Raw genomic sequence first — 24,926 nt, 5'->3', positions numbered from 1 at the left:
CCTAGTTTATTGACTTGATGACCTTTGCACAGGCGAGAATGTCAAGTTCTAGATCAGACACATTCATCTGGCCAGGACTGAAGTTTTTCTCAGACACGTGCTGAAGACAACCAGGATGGTCATCCCTCTTGCTTCTTAGAGAAAATCACCGAAAACCAGTTGAAGGGAGAGAGGAACTGGACAACTGATGTTTAGAAGCAAGACAAAGAAGCCTAAGATTAGTTCTCGAAGAAGATTTCTGCATCCATATGCCATGGATGCAAAAAAGGCTAGACTGTTTTGTGACTGGCCATGTCTATCAGGGGAGCCTGTTTGTGGGAGCACCCATAGCATGTTCCCAAATTTGATTAATGACCCTCCTGGTTTAATGGATCCTTCAACTCTTACATGTTCCTTCTCCCAAAAGCCCTTTCAGGAAAAATATGAAAGGTTTCAAGGTGACTCCCCCTGCCCCAGAAGCTGAGATTGCCCCATTCATACCTGTGTCTGGTATGTACTTCCCTAACTTTCCACCCTCCCCTTGTCTTGCACTACAATGCCTAGCATTCCCTCCCTTCCAGCTTGCCTGGTAGGGAATTGTGGGAACTGTGGGCCACATGTGGCATTCACCAGATCGGGAGAAGGTTATGGGAGGAGATACCAGTGTGAGGAGGGGAGTGCCCTGGTTTGCTCCAAATTATCACATGGATATTTTCCCATCAGCATGACTGGATATTGCCATGTTTCTCAACCTTGGCCACTTGAAGATGTGTGGACTTCAACTGCCAGAATTCCCCAGCCAGGAAACAATTGATCACAAGTAGACCACTGCATCTAAGTTATACAGGTCGCGATTAGTGTGAGTTTGAATAATGTGGTATTCGATTTAGTGTGAGTTGTAAATTGATACCAGGTTGCCTTTCATGCGACCCAAAATTCAGTTAATGCAAGGCTAGTGCACGTGCAATTGCGGTTGGGGTTTTAGATGCTGTTCATCTTCGTGTGTGCAAAAAGGAAGACTCTGTCAGAGGAAAACAGTACAAGTTTAAAAAAGGAGAGGCTCGTTACATTAGAGCAAAAATTTGATGTAATTGAATGGCAAGAACGTGGTCATAGCAACGCTAAAATAGGATGAGATGTTGGAATGCCTGAATCTATGGCAGGATTTTTTTGTTTTTATTTTGCTTTCTATAACTACTCTGTGACTTTGTTAAAGTATAAGTTTATCCCTTTATCCTTTACTGTAATATTTAATTTACATATAAAAATTTATGTTTAAAAATTTTCATTGCCTATTTCCGTCAGGCTGGAACCAATTACTGTATTTTCCATAGAAATATCACTTTGAATAGTGAGAATCTGAATAATGCAACCATTTCATGGGATTCGTTAACCACACTAATTGAGACCTACCAGTACCTTTTATAGATTGATCTAATAGATTTCTATTCTGCCTTTCATTCAAGGCAGCATCCACAGCACTTCCTCCTCCCATTTCCCCCCACAACAACCCTGTAAGGTAGGCTGGGCTGAGATCAAGGCCCACAGGAAGGGGGGCCCGTGGACTGGAACCTGGGTCTTCCCACTCCCAGCCTGGCCCATTCATCACTACCTCACCCTGGCCCTTTAAAAGGCCATTCAATTGTGACATTTTACAGAATCTCGGGCATGTGAAAAAGCATCATCCTCGAACAAGGAGCAATAAAGCTCAAATTCAGGCATTCCTTGGATTTGATTGAAATTAACCCAGATTAAAAAATCAAGATCATATTGGGGGAAAAAAACCCAGAACTACCCAAGTTGGATTCTAGAAAATAAACAGTTGGGATGAACTTACATTAGGAATACAGGAGAATGAAAACAAAGCTTTCCCAGGATTTCTCCCATTGCAAATCACTGGCTCGCTTTAGGCCTGACGCCAAAATCTGATGAAGATACACAACGGTGTATCTTATGCTGTCTGGACTGGCAAACGACGGAAGGCCGGGCTCGCGCCCCGGTTGAATGAGGGACAGGGGGCCCCTCTTTGCTCAAATTGGCAATTCTGCCTGCTAAGGAAGCCCAAAGCTTGAAAGAGGGACATGTCAAGTTCGTGGGGGCTGGGAACTCTGGGTGCTGTAGTCCCCATGCATCTGGAGCAGAGCGGGACACAGCAGCCTGTTCCCCGCTGCCTCCCCAAAGGCGTTGCTGTGAAAGCCCGCCTTGGCTTGGCAACTCCAAATATAAGCCCGAAAGGTGACAGTGACTGGGGCGGTGGAGGGGGGAGGATGGCGAAGCTGCGAAGTGCTGGGGGCCTGCTGCGCCGATCCCTCCTGCCTCCTGCCTCCTCCCCCAGCCCTTGACCCGAGACAACCTCGCGTAGGTGCATGTTAGAGGCGCACCAAGAGCCAGGAGGGAGGGGAGGAGAGGGCCCCCGAGCGGGCAAGGAAGAGATGCTCTCTGCTGTATCCCAGCTGGCTTGGCTGGCACAGGCCCTCTGGCTGAGCTGGGCAAACCAGGAAGCCCTGGCTGCAGCACGAAGCAAAGCTGCCCCCCCCACATCCCCTGGCCCCACATCCAGCAAGCAGCTGAGGGGCTGCCTGGTGCCGTCTCTGCCATCTCGGGCTGGGAGGATCCCGTGGAACATCGGGCATGCAGCAGGGATGACACGGGCTGGCACTGCTGCTGGAGCAGATGTCTCCCCGCCCGCCCACCAGGCCCCCTCCTCTCTGGGAGCCGGCACGCTCCTTCCTGCAGTGAGGAGGCAGAGGCCCCTCGCCGAGTCTGGAGCTGCCAGCTGCCTGAGACAGCAACGATGGCAGCAGCTCTGGAAGAAGCTGGCACTGCCCTCTGCCTGCCTGGGTCAGGCAGAAGGACACTGCCGATGGGCACAAGGGGGAGCAATTCACCAATGGCTTTCTCTCCCCCCCCACCCCCAGTTGCCCGGCTGGGCTGTTGCATTCCAGACACTCCTAGATGGCAGCCGAGTTCTCTCTGGAGCCCTCTGGATCAGGGCCACCCAGACCAGGCCGCCCAGCCTCCCCTCCCTGCTGCCAGCCAGTGACAGAGGAGTCACAAGTGGGCAGCCCATCTCCCCCCAGGGGCCCACAGGCCACCTCCTCCAAGAACAGAACTTGGCACCCAGTGCAGAAGCAGCAACTCAAACAATCGCCTTCTGAAAAATTAAGGAAGTCGGCCTTGCTCCTCGCCTAGGTGCATGAATGGGCCATAATGCCCCTTCTCTCCTGCCCCACCTGATGCATGACTCAGGGCCTTTCTGAACCAGGGGAACAGAACGGCAGGTCAGGTTGGGGCTCATGCCATGCACACAGGAGCAGAAGACGTCAGGTTAACAGGGCGAGAAACAAAATGGCAGGAGAGCTAACATGGAGGATCGATAAAGCTGGCTTGGGCATTTTCCTTGGATGCCAGCCAGAAGGCCAGGCTGAGACTCCTCCTGGGTGCCCCAGGCCTTTGCCCTCTGCAGCCGCTGCCAGGCCTGGCAGGCGGGGTTCCTCGTGCCCAGAAGGGCCTCTTGGAGAACTCACCATTGTAGGAGAGACGGGGTTTGCTCAGACACATGATAAAGTGCATTTCCATTTCATCGGAAGCCACTGATTTGGAGCAAATGGGGCACTTGAAACCTGGAAGAGAGAGAGGGGGAAGGAGGCAGGGGTTAGCCAGCAGACGTACTCCGACAGAGCCGCAGAACGGTTTGCAGGAAGAGGAAACCTATATATAGGCTGGCACTGCCGCTAAGCGATAAACTCCTTGGGAACAGGGCCCTGCCATTTGTGGCTTACGCAACGCGGGTAGGTCTGTACAGTCACACCGGCACTCGGATGTTTTGAAACAGACGTTTGGGGGACTCACGCAGCCCGTAATTAATGGGGCGGCAGCTGAACGCATCTGCCTCGAACAGAGGGAGCGCGGCGAGGCTGGCTGGGCCAACCAGTGAAACCTGGAGGGCATCAGGCTGGGGAAAGGCGCGCCCCCAGCGTTCAAGTCACCCCCTGTATTTCCACCCCATCACTTTCATTCAAAACAGGGAGGAGGCAGGAGGCGGGAGAAAGGAGGCGGCGGCAGGCGGGGCGCGGTGCCCACGGAGGGTGCCACGGGGTGGGTTAAAGAAGTCATGATGGTGGCCACGACGGCACAATGGAAGCTTCCGCTGACCCCACCCTGCCGCCCCCTTTGGTGTTCCACTCTTGGATTCTCGTCTGCTTCTCGGACAGGCCGGTGGGCGGTTCGTGGCAGACGTGGAACTCCAAACCAGGAGCGCTGCCTGTGCGCCCTGATTGGGGGCAGCAATGTTTTCCTTAAGTGGTCATTAAGCCCCCCCACCGAATGGTCTTTTTAAACCCCAAATCTCAGGGGACCTCATGGGAAAAAAAAGAGGATAGTGAGACTCTACCCTTAACTCAGTGCAGGCATCTACATTCAAGCACCCCGCAGTGCTCGCACGAGTCGTAGGGCCAATCTCAGCTCTGTACTGTTCTTTTAAGCAGCCGGCAACAATAACACTGTTCCGCCGAAATTTTTGTAATTCGTGCCACTCCCCAGTTATACTATTCATCTCTAGTTTTATTTCACAGCCTAGCTTGGTGGCAGGGTCTAGCCAACCTTGGCTGATCTCAAAAAGCTGAGCAGTTTTGGACCTGGTTAGGGTTTGGATGGGAGACCACCAGGAGATCCCAGGACGCTAGGCTAAACTGGGACACGCATACAAAAGGCTAGGTCCAATATTGTTGCCCAGATAATTACCTCGATGTAATCTGAGCTTGGCTTGAAGAAGGTCCACTTGTTGCTTCATGTGTATTTTACTTTTTGCGTGACTTTTATTTGGGCACCGTGCCAAGAGTTCATCACGCAGAGAGGCTAAGCCCAAACATTTTAAACATATAAATAGATTGGGGGGGAACGGTACCCTCAGCTGAATATTGTGGAATATTAACTTTCTACAAGGTTATTTCGTGGCTCGATTATCTCGTGGACTCCCAAAGCCAAATCGCCGTTCCCACCGTGCCAAAGCACGGACTGACTTGCTCCAAATGGAACAAAACGGTTGCAAAGTTGAGCACGGCAGGCAGGGAGGGCTCCAACAGCTCAGCGTTACAAAACTGCATACACAAGAAAGGGTTTTAAACGCCGCCTCGCTTCCATGATCTGAGATGACGTTTTGCCCGAGGATTAATATTGTATGGTACAATCTGACAGGAGCAAAAATAAAGGGCAGGATTCTACTGGCTTCAAAATTCAGGTCCTTTCAAGCGTTTAATTTTAAAAGGAAATGTTTAATTCCCATGCTTGCAAATGCAAGCTTACGAGGTCCACAAGCCGCCCCGCCAAATCTCAAGGAGTCGAAGGAGGGAGCGGACCGGTTATCTCGCAGTTGTCCTTCTTAGGAACTGGCAAATTCAGCATGGGTGGCGCAACGGGAGGCAGGATTTTCTTCTTATGTAAGACAACACGTTGAAAATTACTCAGTTTGTGTAAGCCATGCAAGACAATCTGGAGATACCTAGCTACAGAAGCGGAGGGGAGGGGGCGCAGCTGCAGTATTTATTTGCGCAGGGAATTTGCAGGCCGTACCAACGGCCTCCAGAAAACGGAATGAAACAGAAAAGCCGAACCGTTTCCACACCTGTGACGGGCCCAGGCCAGGGCCAGACCCTTCTCAAAATATTAAGTGTTGGCCAGCCAACAAAAGTTTCTCCCCTCTCTTTACGGCTTAGCGCCCTGTGTGAACTATAATGCAATTACAGAGCATTCAATAGCTCCCGCTGAAGACACTGTTAAACTGGTATTAAATCATGTATGTCAGCCAATCCAGTCGGAATAATCCTGGCCAGAATTTCAAAGAATTGAAGCATGAACAATTACCTGCCTGTGAGAGAAAATGCTTTCCGCCCTCTGCAGTTAAGGCCCTCGGATGGCTTAAGTGGAAATGCGTTTATTCCAACAACAGGCACAGCTCCTTAGCCTTATCATGCCCGCATGTTTGGGTTCTGCATTTATTCTCAATAACCGGCAAAGCCAGTCTGTTTTACTAGCAGACAAGTGGGGTTCAAGTTGTGCAGTTTTCTTGGCAGTACTGTAAAAAGGGTTGTCACCGGTTTCTTCCAGAGTAACTTCCTGATTTCCTACTCTAGCCTGCAACCCTGAGATTTACTAGTGGCCTCCCATCCAAGTACTGACCCAGTCCGACCCCGTTTCAGGTTTTTGAGATTGGGCAACTGACGATGAAAAATAAACAAATAAAAACAAACCCAAATCAGAAGGTACTGAAAACGCTGATATAGTAATCATTCTAAGGGACACAAAGAAGCAGGTGTTGTACGTAGTCAAACGCTCATCTCCTTTACAAGTCATCTTTTTTTTCCCCACAGGGGTTACTGGGATCCCCCCATTTCAAGGACTCTGCACAGGACTTCCACTTCGGTCGGGCGAAGCGTGATTTTTCCTCCTAAGCTACCTAAGGTGGTGTTCAAAGTGTGTGAACCCTTTTGAATTGGGCACACCAGTTCCTGAAAGCAAAACCACCTTTCATCCCAAGCTGTGCCTTGCTTTGGATCTTTTTCCTCAATGAATCAACGGGCGAGTATAATGTTTTTGACTCGTTTTTTAATGGGGTCCTCCTTCTCTTGTTTTAGGACTGTGTGGAGAACAGGTCACGTTTTGGGTCACGTTTATGCGGAAATGTGGGGAATTCAAAAGGGTTTGCAAACTTTTAAACACTGCTGTAGCTATTGGGGCTTACTAGCGATTGTATGAAACCGGGGGAAATCTATGGGCAAAATCTGCTTTATTTTAAAAAGGATGGAAAACGTCCCACCCGTTGCTGGTCAGAACTCCCTTGCGTCCCCAGGGGCATTGCCACAAACGTGGGGCGTTGCAGTGCCCCAACTTGTGTATGAGCAAGTCCATCCAATACAGCGGTGACTGCCCCAGGGCAGACCCATGTTCGAGTCCCCCCTCAGCCACACAAGCTCCCGTCTCAGCCCAGCCCACCTCACAGGGCTGCTGTGGTGGGGGAAACAGGAGGAGAGCGCTCCATGGACTCCACCCTGTGCTCAAAAGCAGGACAGAAATTTAATAAGCAAGGCAGTGCGGCCAGTGGGAATCTGCACAGAGCCATTCCCATTCAAGGCCCCACTGGAAAATGAGAGGGCCGCGCCCGAAGCAGAAGTGCCTTCTGCTCATTCGCAAGCGCCTCTTGGCCTTCGCCTGCGCCTTTCCCCGGAGAGCCGTCATCCCGGGCCGGGAACCCTGGACAGGCATCTCTCCACCGCTGCGAAAGGCAGCTCGTCGGGCGGAGGGCAGAGCCGCCGGCCGGACTCGCAGCTGCAGGTGTGGCAAGGCCGAGGCCAGGAAGAGGGACGCTCTCGGCCGAGCCCGCGGATGCGGAAACAGCTGCCGACCCGCTCCCACAACAGGAAGAGCAGTGCCCCCGTGACGCTCTTCTCGGCACCTGCCAATCCGGGTGCCCCAGCAGGACCGCTCAGTGACAGAGTTGTGCTTCTCACAGCTGCGTGGCAAAAACAGGCAAGGATTTCGTCGCGTGAGCATTTCGTGCCGGGACTGTGGCGCAGGCCCCCCTCGCGCACAGAACTTGCTGCCAGCCTGTCCTCCTGAGGCTCCTTCGCCCTTCTGGATCGGGGCTTTTCCTTCCAGCAACTTTTAGGGACGGTTCTTACGCTGCTGGGTTGTGTCTCTCCCAACCCAGCTGAGTAATTCCCCGGTGGAGGAGAAGCTTTGCAGCGACAGAACCTGCTTTGCAGCATTTTCCACACCTTCTCCTTGGACATTGATACCGGGGCGGGGGGGGGGGGGGTGACAAGGCTTGCGAGCAGGAACACAATGGCTGTTCTTCTTGTTGAGGATGTATTTCGCCACACTGCCAAGCGGCACAATTGTGAATCTTTATTATTATTATTATTGCTTTACCCTCCCTTTCTGCACAGCTGTGAGGAGGAACATATAGGCGACTTCCTGTTTCCAGGGCAATGGGTGTCTTGTGACATGTGCTGGTCCTAGGCACACGTACAATAAAACACAACGTCCTGTCGCCCTCGGCTTCCTGCAATACTATCCAGAGTATCTGTGCCACATTTCTCCATTTTCCAAACTCCACAGGTTCGCAGAATTTAAGGGGACCGTCAAGTCCCACCTCCCCGGTCAGTGCAGGAATCCAAATTAAAATGCCCAGACTCCGTCTGAGACCCACCGGCGACGTCTTTGTGTCGCTGGTTCTATTCTCAGATTACTCTGGCTTCAGCCCAGTTTTTCTCAACATTCGCTCAGCATCTGTTTTCCTCTAACTCAGTCTTTCTCAACCTCAGCAACTTTAAGATGGGTGGACTTCAAGTCCCAGAATTCCCTAACCAGCTTGCTAGCTGGGGAATTCTGGGAGTTGAAGTCCACCCACCTTAAAGTTGCTGAGGTTGAGAAGACTGCTCTGACTAAGTCTTTCTGGGCCTTGAATCCTGGGATGACAGAGAGCCGTGCTTGGTCTTTTTTTGCACGGCATCACTTTCAGTATTTGAAGAGCGCTATCGGATCCCCCTGTCCGCTCTCTTTTCTTCAAAGCTAAACATGCACCATTCCATCAATCTCCCTTCACGGGACTTGGTTCCCAGCTGTCATCCCTTTGTCGTCCTCATTTCATTCTCAACACCTATTTGGGTTGGTCTGAATTTCTCTTGATGCCCAGAACAGAACAGATGGGTTTGACCAAAGCCGAAGACGCTGGCCCTGTTACTTCTCATATTTGGAAACTGCACTTGGCCTTTAGCAGGCACTCCGCCCCGCGTTCTTATATTTAACGAAAATGCCAGGACTCTTCCTAGGCGTACCACTTTTAGGGTCTCCTCCCTTTACCTAGATACTTCCTTACCTTTTCAAAAATGAAAGCTTTTGTATTTGTCTCTGTTCGACTTCATTCTGTTATCTTCAGCCCGCTTCTCTAACAGATGGAGGTCATTCTGAATTTCTTCTTTGGTCTCCTGAAGCATTCGCTCTCTCGGCTGTGTGTCATATGCAAATTCATTAAGTATGCCTACACAGCAGCAATTACATTTGGAAAAGATACCAGCTCAGCGTGCTGCAGGACGGAAAGGGGCTCGAGCAAAGGTTATGGTGCTGCTCTTCCCTCCTTTTCTTTAATGGGTATTTTGCAATAAGAAGAGAAAAAGTGGAAAATAGACGATTGCATGAGGAAGATAATCCTACCTCACTGAAAGAAACTTCAAACTGGTGGGATGGAAAGGGATATCTGTAGGCTGACCCATGGATCTGCTTGTCAAAAGGCCTTTTAAAATACGTTTCTCAAAATGCTGGATGATGTAAGGTGTGTTTTTTAACCACAGCAACTTTAAGATGTGTGGACTTCAACTCCCAGAATTCCCCAGCCAGCATGCTGGCTGGGGAATCCTGGGAGTTGAAGTCCACATCTTAAAGCTGCTGAGGTTGAGAAACACTGATCTAAGGGACTCTACCTCCGTCCCAAAAGGTAGTTTTAAACAAAACAATTTATCTTGGAACCTCATCTGTGGAATTTTGCAGGCAATCTAGACAATATCAGGTCCCATCTGTAATTTCCCATCTTTCCCAGTGCTGCTTTTACATTTTTCTTCCCCCCCCCGGCAACCCCCCCCCCCCCAGCAAGAATAGCTGCACGATGGCGTTTGGTTGGTGGCCTCAAAGGCTTCCCATCTAGAAGAACCCAACTGAGAAAAATCCGGCTCTCTTTGCTCAAATTAAGGTTGGTTTGAGATATCACAGGAAAAGTAAAAAAATGTCTCCTTGAAAAATGAAGCGCTACCAATGGTTAAAAACGTAAAGACGGCCTCTCCCTGTTTTTTGTCATTCTCCATTGTATGAACATGTCCGTATAGCAGACCTTTGGAAGTGCTGATTTGTAAAGTTTTCAAACCTCCACAGTGACAAGCCAGTGCAAACCGTATATAAGAATGCAGTAACTCAACCTTACTTAATGTTGCATTATCATTAATAATGACACATCTGGCGCTCTCCATGCCCCACCACTATAAATACGTCTTTTGCTTGCTCCTTAAAGCTTTCGCCCCTTGATCAAGTCGGTCTTCAGTTATCAATCCGTCAGGTTAGTGCTCTTGTGCAAAGGAGCCAGAGAGGAGCCAGGTTCAAGTCCACCCATGACCATGGAAACCCACTGGATGACTCTGAGCAATTCCCTGCCTCTCAGTCAACCTACCTTGCAGGATTGCAAGAAGGAATATGAAATAAAGGGCAATCTCCATGTAAGCCACCTTTAACTCTTGGGAAAAGGTGGGATATACATGTAATACCGCAACAAAACACAGAAATAAATACCCCTAAGCCAAGAATGGGCGTTTATTTTTAGGTGTTACCAGCATTTTCTTAAACCTTATGATTCAGACACCCATTCTTCAACAACTATGTCATACATAAAGATGGGATACAGCTTGTCTCCTGGCTGCGTGAATGATGGCTTGATAATGCCTGGCTGCTACGCGTTTTATTTTTATTTTTTATATTCTGCATTTTATGTATTTTATTTATTTCATTGTAAGCTGCCTAGAATCATGTAAAAGTGAAATTGGTGGCAGAAGAGAGAGAGAGAGAGAGAGAGAGAGAGAGAGAGAGAGAGAGAGAGAGAAAGAAAGAAAGAAAGAAAGAAAGAAAGAAAGAAAGAAAGAAAGAAAGAAAGAAAGAAAGCAAGCAAGCAAGCAAGCAAGCAAGCAAGCAAGCAAGCAAGCAAGCAAGCAAGCTGTGTACGATCAAGAAAGAAACACAGCTACAATTTAGCCAAATTCTGGATGTTGCCAAATTCTGTTATGCTGCCAGTAAGATAAGATTCAGGCTGACTAATTCCCATCCCTCAGTATAGTATAACTGTGCCTAACTTTTGAACAACACTAAATAGAGATGACATTTCATTTTATTTTATCCTACCTCTATCTTAGAATTTTAGCTCTATGTCTTAGTTTTAGACAAAAAACTCTCTCTTTCTTAGTTCTAGAGACATAGCTTACACTGGTAATAATCGCAGTAATAATATTCTGTATTACTCCTTTAGCTTGTGTCTCATATTCGGTCCTCCCCTTTAACATTTGTTAAATGTTTGTTGTTTTGTCCTATACTGGTCTTTGAACGAAATAAACTTTGACTAACTGACAGTGCAATTTAGCCAATTAAATCAGGAATTTTGTGTGCGCTTAAGAGACAGGCTAAAATGCTTCCATAGCTATAATTCTATAAATCTATAGTGGGCTATCTTAGCAGCATGGCAGGGCTGGCACTTTAGAAAGTGATTCAGTGAGTGCCCATATGTTCTATTTGCAGTTATTTCAGAGAGGGCTTCTATTTGGGACCCTGTTTTAGTTTAGGACTCTCATCCAGGTGGGATGCCAATTTTCCCAGGGGACAGTACAGCTTAGAGAAAAGGGAGTTCCATCTGGGCTTAACGCAATGAATGGCTAATACATACAATGCAGCAATCACAGACGGTGAAAAGGGCTTCCCAACCGCTGAAAACAAGCCCAAACAGCAAAGGAAGACCTGTTTGTCAGGGTGGCGTAGACTTTTACCTGGGCAACCAGGAGCAAAGCTTCTCCATCGCCCAGCAACCAAGCAAACCTCCTCTATTTTTATAACTTCAGTCTATGCCTAAGTCCAGTTGCGCAGCCAAAAATAATGTTTTAAAAAAAGAACAACCAGTACCAGCCGGAGACCATGGCGGGATTAGTTGGAGACACGAAACTGACAGCAGCGTGGGATTAGTAAATTTCTGTTCCCGCAGGAAAGGCCGGTCTGGTCCTCCATACCTTCCCCACCTCCTGTGATACACGCAAGGCGCACCGAGCAGTCAACACAACTCATTTTAGGGAACGAGAAACTCCAGCTCTCACCTCTTCGGAGCACAAAGGTGGCCAAACGCGACAGCCACCCAAGGACCATCCTGGCCCTCTGAGGGGGAAGCGCGAGGGGAGAAACCGCCAGGAACCGTCCCTCTGAGGCAGACGCTCCAATGGAGAGTGCGTGCCCTATCAGGGATGCGGCCGCAAGATAAAAATAAGGGGACAAACACCGTGTCAACAACACGCCCGATGATTCCCCCAGCAGAGGGACGATGCTTTGACAGACACCCCCAGGTGGGCTGCTGGCCAGACGCCCAGGGTCACGGTCTTGGCGTGCCCGAGCGGAGCTTATTTAGATGTGACCTTGTGATGCATCAGAGGCCCCGTACGCCTCACCCCCTTGGCAGTGCTGACCTTTCCTTGGCCTCTGAGCAGGAGGGAGCCAGAAAGAGGGGAGAGGAGTGCTAAGACTTCGAGGGGGAGGCTGTGACATGCCCCCCGGAGTCTAGTGCACACAGAGAACATTTTCTGAATGTTTTTCTCCCACGTCGGCTTCAACTGAAATAAAGAAAGATCTTTCAGAGGGGAGGAGATCGCAGAGAAATTCTCCTGAGTGGAATGTGGCATCCTCCCATTTATTGGGTCCCCCCCCGATGTTTAAAAGCTAATTTTTATCCAAGCAAAAATAAAAACAGTGTAAAAGTGATAAGTGCAAAACAACGAAAAAGTATACGTGTGTGTGTATGTGTGCGTGTATGCATGCGTGTATATGTAATGGACAGTTGGAATAACCTTGAGGAACAGGAGAAAAAGCTGCAACCAAGACAATGGTCAGATAAAAGAAAGCTGAGTTGGGGGCAGAAATGTAATTTGAGAAAGCATCACGGCCTTGACCCTCCCTAGTTCTCACGAAGATAAAGAGGGGGGGAGCACGTTCAGACGTGCAAGATTCTGTTACTATAGCTTTACAGTAAAAGTAGTACTGACCTACATGGCATTGGATTCCCAGTCTGATCTACCTTGAAGGGCTGAAAATATATAATAAAATGGCATTAAAAAAAAATCCGTATCCACATATAGCAATGTGACATTCCAGCTGCTCATTTCTGCAATAAGAAAGATACTTCAAAACTGGACAATGAGCACATCTCTTGAATCCAGTCTCTAACATCTGGAGCATTTTCTTTCCCATCACCTATTTTGTGATGAGGGGAGCAGGAGATATGCTTGCACCTCCCGTCTCCTGGGGAGCCGTCCTCTCGCCACTGGTCGGCAGCCCCACTTGCACGGGAAGGACGCCTTTGGCCTTTCATTCCTCCACTGCTAAGGAGGAACTTTGCCCTTGAGAAATTGTGGGAGAATTTCTCCTTCCCCTGGAGAAATCCGGGGAAATCCTCTGCCCAATTTCTCTACCCGAAATGTTGATGCAGAAGTCTGAACAGCCACCTCTGGTGCCCAGTTAAGCCCTCTCTCCACGGAAGAGTCTGAAAGCCGCTCCTGGTTCTGGAAACCAGAGTTGGCAGCAATTCTGTGAGGTGGGAATCTGTGCTTTGCAAGGACTCTGCTGACATCTTGGGCAGACAGTTCGTCCGACCCGGAATCACTCTTTCTGCAGAGACAGACAGGCAGTCTTACCACAACTTTCTGGGTTTGGGTAAACAGCTGCCAAAGAAATGAAGGCTCAGCTGTGTTCATAACTTCAGGACACCAATCGATTGACTTGGTTCCCATATTGCACTGCATTGTAGTTGTCCAAACCATCTTTGCTGTAAAAGGTGCAGTTGACTGGATTCACACACTGTGCTCAGCCACAGATTATGACTTTCCAAAGCCCAGTGGCTGGATTTATGGAACAAACTAAACCCAGTGCAAGAACCCCTTCTCAGGACAGTGTGAACTGTCAGTAAATCACAACACAGAAGACCAGGCTCAGGCAGGACTGGGTGGCTGGAGTTCGCCATCTTGTTGGAGCTCAGCCATTGTCTTAGCAAGTTGCATCATGCGAGTCGTCCCATGGCGCCAGAATACGATTCGCTTCTTTGGGCATAGCTTCTTGTGGGAATCCAGCGAGTCTGTTCGGTTACCCCCAGATTCGGGGTTAGAAATCTAGAGTTACAAATAAGTAACGGTGGACATGACGACTCCATTTGCCAGCTCAACCAACCACCTCTGCCCTTCAGCAACCCCCAATGTGCCAAGTGACTCTTTCAGCCTGTGGGATGGGCAGCTTAACAGAAAAAGACAGGCAGGAGAAACTTGGTGGTGGCTGAACTGGACGTCCAGCAGGCAGACCTGCCCCCTGACCTGCATTTCAAAGAAGCCTCAAACCGTTGGATTCCTTTTCAAGAAAGGAGGGAACACAATCTGTTCCTCTCTTGGCCTTGTCAGAGACGCGTGATTCCATTGTTAAAACATTAAATCAATGCTTGAGAGTCAGGCGGCATGCAAGTTTAATAAAGTATTACTATTATTTCAACATTGTTATTGAAGTTTGTTATGCTGTAGCTTTCAGATTGAGATATTTTGCAAGAAGTATTATTAACATTTAAAGAGGTTTTAGAGCCAGTTTGGTGCAGTGGTTAAGGCACCAGGCTAGAAACCGGGAGACTCTGAGTTCTAGTCCTGCCTTGGGCATGAAGCCAGCCGGGTGGCCCTGGGCCAGTCCCTCGCTCTCAGCCCTAGGAAGGAGTAGGCCAGGGCAAACCACTTCTGAAATCTTGCCAAGAAAACTGCAGGGACTTGTCCAGGCAGTCACCAAGAAGAAAAAACTGACTTGAAGGCACCAAAAAAGAGAGAGAGAGAGAGAGATTTAGTATAAAGGAATGCTTAAGTCACGTTAATTTCAACTGGGCTTAGTGTGAATGCAACCTATAACATTTAGAAGCAACTTGCTAAGGCAGACAGTGAATGCATTTCACATATTACATTCGGATGCCTCTATTCAGAGGTCCTGTTGTTAAAATCTTGCAACAGGCCTTATTTTAAAGTTCCTCTGGTGGTAAGCTCATAAGCCCCTGGGAGCTTATGCAGCATCTTCCTCTCTGGTACCCGCCTGCCAGTTCCCAGAGCTCCTTCAGCTGGAAAAGAATTTGGCACACAGCTCTGCCCGGATTTTGCCTTGCTCCCTACTGTATTGCCATGCTAAAATGTTCTCCAGCTTGGCTGTTCAGCTTGGCGTTATTTGTCTCACACTATTGCTTGAGAGCTGGGCAGCATGCAAATTTCATAAATTATTATTGTTATTGCTACACTTGTGTTTTCCCAACATATGAGAGCAATCTATGTCTCAGCGCCTTGCAGGAATCCAGCCGCTGACTTAGCAGGCTGCGTGAACTGGGTAGGGGCAGAGGACCGAGCAGTTACGTTCTGTTCACATGGATTTGGGGTTTAGCGTCATCTCCGAGCCCCATTCACAGGCTTCTGGTGTGGCTGTTCTTTTTAACAGTTCTTACCTGCTGACTAATTATTATCGTCTCCGATTGGTTCGTTTCTGATGCAGCTCTAACGGCCTGCATATTAGTCACTTTGGAATGCAAGGGGAAGATAGGATATAAGGATTTTCAAAGAAACAAGACGGTGATTGCTCCAGGGCTATGAATGCATTTTGCCTCTGTTTGCCAGTAACACACCCTTTACGATTCCTGCCCTCTGCTTTTCCACACCTTTACAGTACTTTTTAATTACAGTGCAGGCCTCCTGGGTCAGAAACCCTGCAGAGTGATTGCTTCATCTGCTCCTTGTTTAACCCAAACCATTACTGTCTACTTTTAGACCATTCAGGAGGAGAACGATCAAGGAAATTATAGACTTGTCCATCGAGAAAAGCAAAAAACGCTCACTAGAACAAATGGCTTATCAAGCACAGTGAGATTCGGAGAAATCAGCACGGCTTTATTAAACTAATCCCATGGAGTTTATCCTTTTTTTAAACTGTAACTGGTTGGTGCCCAAAAAAGTCAATATTTAATACATTAACACATTAACAGACTTAGTGTCATGCCAGGAACACAGGCTTCTGAGTGGAGTAGAGGGGTTCATGCATGTGTTATTTTGAACACCCTCTATAAACCAAAAATTAATTTAAAAATTATTTATGCCTGGGAGCATTTTCAAAACAAATGGCTTTTCTGCAAGCTTCTTTTCCTTGGCTCTGAGATGCAGTATCTTTCTTGTCAACTACAGTATCAGCTGTACAGTACTGACAACGTTCACCCAAACAAGTGAATTCATCTCAAGCTGGATTGGGTGTTTCCAGTTTGCAGCTTAACACCACCCATCCCCACTCCTGAATTTTGAGAGACCATAAATTCCTTTTGGAAGCCCACCTCCATGCTGCTCTTTTTCCCAGACTGCACTGGTGTCTTTTGGGGAGTGGGGGAAGGTGTCCCTTGTGTTTCAGACTCCCCCTATTTTCAAGGGGAGAGTCTCTTCTCCAGTGCCTTTTGTTCTAGCAAAAGACAATCAGGGTGCCAAGCTTGTCCTTTAAAAAAAATATTTCTAGTTCTGTATTCATTTCCTCTTTCCACCCTTGAAAAGGTACTGGCCAGATGTCTTCTGGAAGCTCACACTGGGGCAGGGTTGGGAGAAGGAATTAGGACTGTTTTCACCTGCCACATGTTCTACAGCTGGACTGGGAGTACCACTCCCAGAATTTCTGGCCAGGGTAGGGAAGAGAACAGAATATGCCTTCTTCACTCAAGCCAGGGAAACAAATAATGGAGCATAATGGAACATTGGCCACCCAAGTTTAAGTCTTGCTGGCCAAAGTAATCCTCGCAGGCTGAATGGTGGCTTCGCTCCCATTCTCCCTACCCACTTGAACCATCCGCCTCTTTCCCATTTCATCTCACAGTGGCTTTATGCAACAGAATACATTTCTATCTGAATGCTTTATGTCCAAGTTGCAAACTTCATCAATCCTGTGGACCTATTTTGGAATTCCACTCTACCTATTTTATGTGTGTGTTGTGTGTGTGTGCGCGCGCATGCATATTCATTCAATTGCTATCCCATTGCAGCCAAGCAAAGTGGCAATTTAGATGATATAGAAATGTAAAAACATTCACTGTAAGTCTTAAAATATGGTAAACAATTTAAAACAAAATAAAATAAACCATATTATCCAAGTAAACCAAGATAAAAATAACAGTAAGAAGTAACAATAAGGTAAAAATAAACAAACTCCCTAGCTAGTTCAAACATCGTCTAGAAGAGTTTGGTTTTCAGCATCCCCATGAATGCCATCATGGATGGACCCAGTCTGATCTTCGCTGGGAGACTGTTTTGGGGGACGGGTGCTTCAGCTCCTTAGACTTCCTGGCACTAAGATCAGTTTTTCTTTAGATGACCTAACAGGTCGGGCTGATCCAGGCTAGTCCTGCCAACCCATACAGAGCTTTATAGGTGAACTCAGCATTTTAAACTGTACCCAGAAACCAACTGATCACCTTTAGTACCACCACTAAGTCTCTTCTCAGCTCTTAATTATCCATGAATGCTTGTAACTCTGGGTGCGTGTCAATGGGGTGGAAGAGAAGGGGAAGGGCTAGCTTCATCCTGATACCCAGGTGTATTACAAATCTTTAAAAATGAGTTGGGGAAGTCAAGGATGCATTGGGAATGCTGGCAGACAGGAATCCTTCTCAGCTTACTTCCTCCTTGTTTCTCTGTCTCTTGCACACTAAGATAGACACCAGGACATATGAAAGCGTGCCTGTGTGCGCACAGAGGATCACACCTCTAAAATAGCTGGGATCAGCTGTGTGATGTCAGCAGATATATGATTTCCTTCTGTGTGGAAAGCTAACCACACAGATTTCCCCCCCACTTCTGCTTCAGCGTGGCATAATGTGATATGATGCAGAATGAGAACACCTCCTGTCGCCAGCAATCAGCTTTCCCTATACTGGTGCCAGGACTGCAGGACCAACGACTGCATCCCAACCAGCTCTTCCTTCTTGTGTTGGCTCAGCAAGGCTGCAGCATTCCTAGGTTACTGACCACCATCTTCCCATGCTAAAATTAGCTTTCCCCAGTTTGGCACCCTTCAGATAAGTTGGGCCTGCAGCTCCCTGGAGTGGCTGAAGGATTCTGAAACTTGTAGCCTCCATGTGTCTGGAGGATGCCAAGTTGAGGAAGGCTGGCATAAATCAACTGGAGTCAAGGTTGAACCCCACTGCTCACAGCTCCCATGTTTTTAGAGACCCCGGAGCACCACTGGATTCTGTTGGAAGTTAATGACAAGGTTTTTTACCCTTCTTTGATCCAGAAAGATGCAAGTCCCTCACAGAATTTAAAAGGTATCTTTTGTACTTAATTCTCCCCAATCTAAACTAACCAACACAATATGACCCAGAACAAAAATCCAAACTGTGTTGGAAACAACCCGCGAGGCTTTGAGATGCTTTTCTTCTACAACTGCTTTAGCTGTTCACAGCAACAATTAGAATCCAACCTCACTGCGTTGAGAACAGGGAGGGAGAGGAGCAAAATCATGTGTATTTTGGAGCTCAAACATCCAGTTTGAGAAAGGCAGCGGCACCAAAGACCTGTCACATCTCAGAGTCTTCGCGGGGAATGAATAATCAAACTTGTAAACTGGCTTGTAAGAACAGCTTGAAGGCTATGGTGAGAAACAAAGGAAGCTGCAGGATTGCCACACACCAGATAATAATTTTTCATTGCTTGTTTGTTTTGGAGTCCAGCGCTGTCCAGGAGCGATCAGCCTGTAATCTTGAGCTGTGAAAAGATGCAACTGAACAATCACCAGCCACCACCCCGGTCTGGTGCTGGATTTCCAACCAATTTAAAGAATGGCATCTTTAAGCCTTCTGGAATTGTGAAAAGGACGCAATCTGGGATGTGTCCTGTGGGACCCCTGCCAAGATCTGCATGTCTACAATATGGAAGTCAATTTGAAATAGTTAAACTCTCTGAACACCAACATCCGAAGGCTGAGGATTCTGAAACCTACAAATCCATGTTTTTCTTTCAAATGCTGCCTGAACTTTAACCTGTATATTTCAAAGGTAACCTTGGCATTTTTTTTTCTGATTTGCAAACATTATTTTTAAATTTGTGATTCTCTGAGCCTACTGATGCATTTCAACTTTTGCCAACCTATTACGTTCTAGGCGTGTTAAACTATGATGGAGGAGTCAGGAAGCACACTCTGCAGTTCATGCTTGAAGGCAAAGCAGGACTGGTTATCCCTGGATGCCATTTCATTAACAGCAACGCCTACCAGTGATGTCTTCCAGCTCTTCCTTCTTCTGAGCTGACCATGACCTAGCCGTGCAATATCATGCCAACCTTCTCCTTATCAATTTTTACCAGTGTCTGAGACAGAAAAGTGTGAGTTAACAACTGCAGGGATTGCGAAGAAGCACACGCCATGCATGGATTGCTTGCATACATTTTCAGGATTACACATCAAGGTGTCGATTTATGGGGCAATCTTTTACTCTTTAAAAAAAATCTAAATCTTTTAGACATTAATATTATGCTAAATTATATTCCCAAATTTTGGAATCTGACTAGTTTTGAGGAATTGCGATTATACCGGGTGTAGGGTATTGCTAAAAGAATTACTTGGAGAAATTGGAAAAGTCAAACTACTATAAGGAGTGGATTCAAGAGGTGTGTAATTTATCTGATTTTGAAAAGGCAATTTTATCTACTGCGTGAAAAATGATGCAATGGGGGCTTCTTTGGCATAGATTTCATGACATGTTATGAGAATGTATTCTCTTTCATTTAGAAACTTTTAAATATTGTTTAATATTTGATGGATACATGATATATTCCTTTTAGTAGACAGGTGGCTATCTAAATTTGTTTAATAAATATATATATATACACACACACATACAGTTTGCAGTCCCTTTTTGTCATTTGTTTCTTTTTATTTAATTACTACTTTTTTCTTGGTCTTTTTCCCATTTCTGTGTTGGCTTTTTTGTAAAACATTAATAAACAAACTTGTAAAAAAAATACGTATCAAGAACACTTTGCTGTTTGATATATCAGCATTGGAAAGGGCTATTTAGGCCGTGCCTCTGCTCTGGGTAAAAATCCAAATTAAACTAAATGTGGTGTAAGCCACGATACTAGCTAGCAAACAAGGCAAGATACAACTTTTATCTATTTGCACTGCACTCTACATGGGGCTGTCCTTGAAGATCACTTACAAGCTACAGCTGGTCTAGAACGCAGCGGCAGGAGCGACGGTGGGCACGCCTTAGTATGCCTGTGTGACACGACTGCTTTATGAGCAGTACTAGCTACCAGTGGGCTTCTGGGTGCAATTCAAGGTGCTGGTTACCACCTATAAAACCCTTCATGGCATGGGGCCTGGTTATTTGAGAGTCCCCCTCTCTCCAACAATATTTATCCATCCTATATGAATGGATATGTGGCAGGCTGGCCACACGCCAGGTCCCTTTGATTAAGCAATGTCATCTATGGGAACCCAGGAAGCGTGCCCTCTGGAACAGCATCCGCCCAGAGATCCCGCCCTGATGATATTCAAGAAGGCCCTAAAAATGTGGCCTTGGGGTAGGGTAGGTGCTGAGTCCTAATAGGATTTTATCTGTTTGAGGAATAGCTTTCTCTGGAGATACGTGGTGCTTCAGAGTCTTATGCAGTTGGGTGGCCTTCTCAGTTTACTAAGTAAACAAACTAACTCCCCTTTGCTGTTTAGTGAGATGGTAAACCGTTGGTTGGAGTGAGGAAAGGCTGGGTCTACTGCCTTATCCACAAATGCCTCCTTCTCTCTCCAGCTGAAAAGGTTTTGCTGCCCTGACTTTCCACCACTGAAATCCAACATCACGGGCTGGGTTCAGGCCACTCAGCTATACTGGTTACTGAATTCATCCATTTCCTGGATTTGCACCATAGTCCAACCCATAAAGTACAGTAATTAAGCAAGCTGTGTCTGCACAACACACTAAACTACAAAGCTCACCAAGGTTACTATGTTTGGCAAATAGAAACATGAGGTTTGTAAGTAAGATATTTAAGTAACCTAGTCTATGCAACACTGACAGTCTGCATCTCTTCCAGTTATTCCACAAGATTAAATAGTCAGATTTCTCTTAACCGAAAGTGCAGTTTACACATTGTTTCCTTACTGTCACATCTGTGCCTAAATTCCTAGAGTTTTGTGTTCTGCCCTAAAATACATAGATAAATCTTTTGAACAAATGGAAGTAATGCGGACAAGACGAGGACTTCCTGAACCCCAGGGGATCACATGATCTCCTCTAAAAATAAGTCCCCATCATCCCCAAAAGTTCCTGTTTATTAGTGGGTAGAAACTGAACCATCTTGGTGGAAACTGACCATCTTGGTAGATAAAGAAATCCCCTTACACGGCAAAGATGATAAACACACAAAATCATGTTCACCAGTGATTAAATTTACCCTTTTATTCTACCTCCCTCAAAAAAAGCTGCTCAGACACCCGAATCAGAGTCCATAGAAATCAAGGCAGTAAAGGACACAGGGAATTTTCTGAATTCACAAAACAGCAGGATTCCTCCCCCCCTCCCCAGCCAAATTGGGATGTCTGCTGTGCACCAACTAAGATACTTTAGGACTTTCAGTATGTTATTCAGCAGGTCAAACTACAATTGTCTCCCAAGTTCCAAATATTTTTTTCCATTCAGATTTGTTCTCAGTTCATTGCCTTTTTAGGGCTTCACACACCTGGATAGCAGAAGTGAAGCTTTACCCCAAAGTAAAGCTCTCCATGGGTCAGGCACGGAGAAGGATGAGCAAAATGGTTTTGTGATGTGTTCTGCATTTAACCATTAACAGGCCCAAAGTAGTAGGTGGGGTCACTAGACAAACACTAAAACCTTACTACATGTTTATGTACAGTTAAAATAGTCAATAACGTTATTCTCCAGTTCTGCTGCATTAAAACTACAATTTGGCAGCAACTGGAAAGTCACAGCGAGTTACACCCAAAGTTTTCAGGAGTCACAAACAACCCTGGACCTTTGTCATAGGCTGTTTATGCTAGAATAAACAGATATTTTTTATGCAAATAGCAAAATGGCATCTTTTGAAAGAAGTCCCCTTTCTTCTCCATGACGGGTCCCAGGCTTTACATGAAGCCTACCTACCCAAATGGAGGGTTGTGAATTTCTTAAAAAGAAAACAGCAAGGAGGATTTGCAGAATTAACAGCAGATCAGAGAAACATCCAGCTGCATTTCACAAGCTGGAACAAACAGGTAACCACCTCTGGCAGCCTGCCCACTTCCTCTCCAGAAAGAAGCCTTCAACCATACACACATCTGCTGTTTCCTGCAGAGCATACATGCTGAATGCACGGCCCCTCCTGCTGGGTGATACCAGCTACCTTCTGCAACCAATACTGCACGCCACTTCTCAAAACAAGAAAGTGCATGGTCGCATCAGGTTTATCCGTAATTCAAGTCTAGTTCACCAGCCCTGATCCTTCTTTGGATTTGCTGGGAACAAACTATTCTTTTCAACAAACCAGACCTTCTATATAAAATTCAAACCATATCGACTATTTTGATATCCAGCAACGAGTTATTTCTATCCTACTTTTCTTCTACAAAGCTCACAACCGCCTATGTGGGGCTATCAGATTATCTCATCAGATGCAGGCTGACTTAGCGTCAATCTAGTTGCTTTCAAACCATCCTCTGAATCTGCATCTCTTTCTTTGCATAAACAACGGCACCATTCAATAATAGGGCAGAGTTCTTCCATGCCCTTGGCTCAAATGCTCTGTCCTTTTAGCCGCTGCATGTGTTTTTTTCTAAATGATTTTATTGAAAGTTTTAAGAAACAAGAGTAAAAATTAATACAAACTAAAATAAAGTAAAAAGGGAAAAAGAAAAAGGAAGAAATAAAAGAGAAAGCCAAAGTGCTTCTAAAGGTAGAAGAAAAATAGAAAAGAAAGAAAAAAGGTACAAAGAAGTGGCTTCCGGTCTTCTTTACAGCAGTGAAAGGTACAATTGGAGATTTACCCCTTGCTCTAAAGTCACACTGTGATGCTCTTCTTTCTATAAACTATCCTATCTGATCATCAAAACCATAGATCGATCATAAGTTCATTTTTTTCTGTTTTACACAAAAAGTCCATAAGGGGTTTCCAGTCTGTGATAAACGTAGATATTGTCTTTTCTCTAATCAAAGAAGTCAATGTGGCCATCTCAGAAAGTTCCATCATCTTCACCAACCACTCCCCCATTGCAGATAATGCCCAGTCTTTCCATCTTTGGGCCTACCATCATCTCGCTAGCATGGGCTGGTGGAGAGGATGGCCTAAGTGATCCTTTCTGACTGTGGGATTCTACGGGATCGTTTAGCATACAGTCTGTGAAAACTGCTGCCAGCCTTGCTCTTCTGATTCTCAGGCAGATGAGATAAAGCCATCAACGTAATCCCAATCCCCTGAAATTGCAAGGCACACACAATTAAGATAAAGGTTCTCTCAAACTGAATTTGACTCCTAACGGCAACACGGACACATCTATGCTATACTGCTGGCACAGATGTGGCACGGAAGTGGCTTGCTGTTTCCTTCTAGGATTGGTGTTTTGACTTCCCCATCTAGCCTGTAGCTCTGGGACTCCCTGATGGGCTCCCATCCAAATAACAACTGGGCCTGAATCAGCTCAATATGGCAGATATTTGTGGAGATGGTCTTTAAAACAACAAATAACATGCACTGTACCTTATGACCCACTGGAAAGAAAAGCAAACTGCTACCCCAAAGATCCCCCACGTCCCACATATTGAGCCACTTTTGTGAGATAAAAAAGAAACAGAAAAACTACTGTTTCCTTATTATTGCTTATTCCTCCTCACTGCTGTGAGACTTCCAAGGAAAAGGTCTTTGGCTCACAGCAAACAGATGTTGGCCCAGCTGGAGGGACTGCTCAAGAAATTCCCAGCAAGGGGTTCTTGAAGCCCACAAATGTCAAGGGGCTGTTGCGCAAGAGCACTGAATGCTGGTCCAGAGAAGCACATGCAGGGAGTGACAGAGTGGCCTTCTCCAACATGCTGCAGATGAGGACAGACGAGAAGGCCTAGCAGCCAGTAGCTTCTGCACAGCAACAGCCAACATTGCTAAAAACAGGCTGAACTCACACCTCTGCTCAACTTCCATCTTAGTAATAACGGTGAACCTATGGGAGACACTTTAGGCTGCCTTATAAATAGCAATCTGCCAAAGTTCAAGTGAGTAAGAGATTTCTTTGGAAGCTTAGCAGAATTTGGGTTTTCTTTCCCTCTGGTCCCAAAAACTAAAACTAGGTATGCATAGACTGTTAAATATTAATCTGCAGGCTACGTTTATTTGCAAGAGTGAGTGTGGAAGTTCTCAAGGTGGTTGCAATACCATCATTCTATAGCTCCTTAAGCAGCTAAAAAGAAAAAAAAAAAACCGGAGTGAGCAAACCTGCTAAGCCTCTTTCCAGATGTTCAAGCTTGGGCTTTAAAGTGCTGAAGTCAAGGAGGGGACCATCATGGCTGCCATCTTGACTTTTTGACTATACCCCTGCAATCACCCTGGTCCGGAGGGTCTCATCTAAGCTTCCAGACAAGAAAGGAATTTAGCAGACCAACATTAGGGGAGGTCAGTAACGAGATTCATGGAGGCCAACCTGGCCAAATGCCACCTCAGGCCATGTACATTTGCTTGCAATTAAACAGCAAGTGAAGGAAGCCTTCATTTTTTCACAAACACTGGCTTATTCTTTAAGAACCTACAGACAAGCGCCTGTGCCAAAGCGCTAGACAAGCAATATCGGGAGTTCTGATCACTTGTGCTGTGACCTTCACAGCCCTCTTTCTCTTCCCCTTGGAGAAAAAAAAAGTCCTCTCTCCAAGAAGACATCTAGAGGGTTGCAACACAGGGAGTGCCAAGCAGGCAAACCTCCAGCTGTTCAGAGAAATGGAGGCTGATGGAATGTATTAATTGCATGATTAACCTAATTATCTGGACACTGAAGACATGGATTTTTAATTAGTACTACCAGAGTCACCATCACGGTGTCAAGTGGAGAAGGCATCACATCAGTAAACAATGATTTTGCAAACCATACAGGATTTGTCTTTGGTA

The 24,926-nt window shown here is 46.4% G+C and overlaps 1 protein-coding gene across 1 annotated transcript in view; it reads right to left on the bottom strand.

Annotated features, from left to right (window-relative positions):
- ZNRF1 (zinc and ring finger 1) overlaps window positions 1–24,926 on the bottom strand; it is a 33,139-nt gene that overhangs the window by 4,729 nt on the left and 3,484 nt on the right. Inside the window, exon 2 of the mRNA XM_007428196.4 lies at window positions 3,507–3,602. Coding sequence (XP_007428258.3) covers window positions 3,507–3,602 — 96 coding nt within the window. The remainder of the gene's footprint in view (window positions 1–3,506; window positions 3,603–24,926) is intronic.

Source organism: Python bivittatus, unplaced genomic scaffold (genome assembly GCF_059951505.1).
Source record: "Python bivittatus isolate LINGU-HERP-01145 unplaced genomic scaffold, Pbiv_v1 ctg000190_np1212, whole genome shotgun sequence".
NCBI lineage: Eukaryota > Metazoa > Chordata > Lepidosauria > Squamata > Pythonidae > Python > Python bivittatus.
The sequence above is the reverse complement of the archived record's forward strand: the minus strand, read 5'-3'. Positions and strand labels throughout refer to the sequence as shown.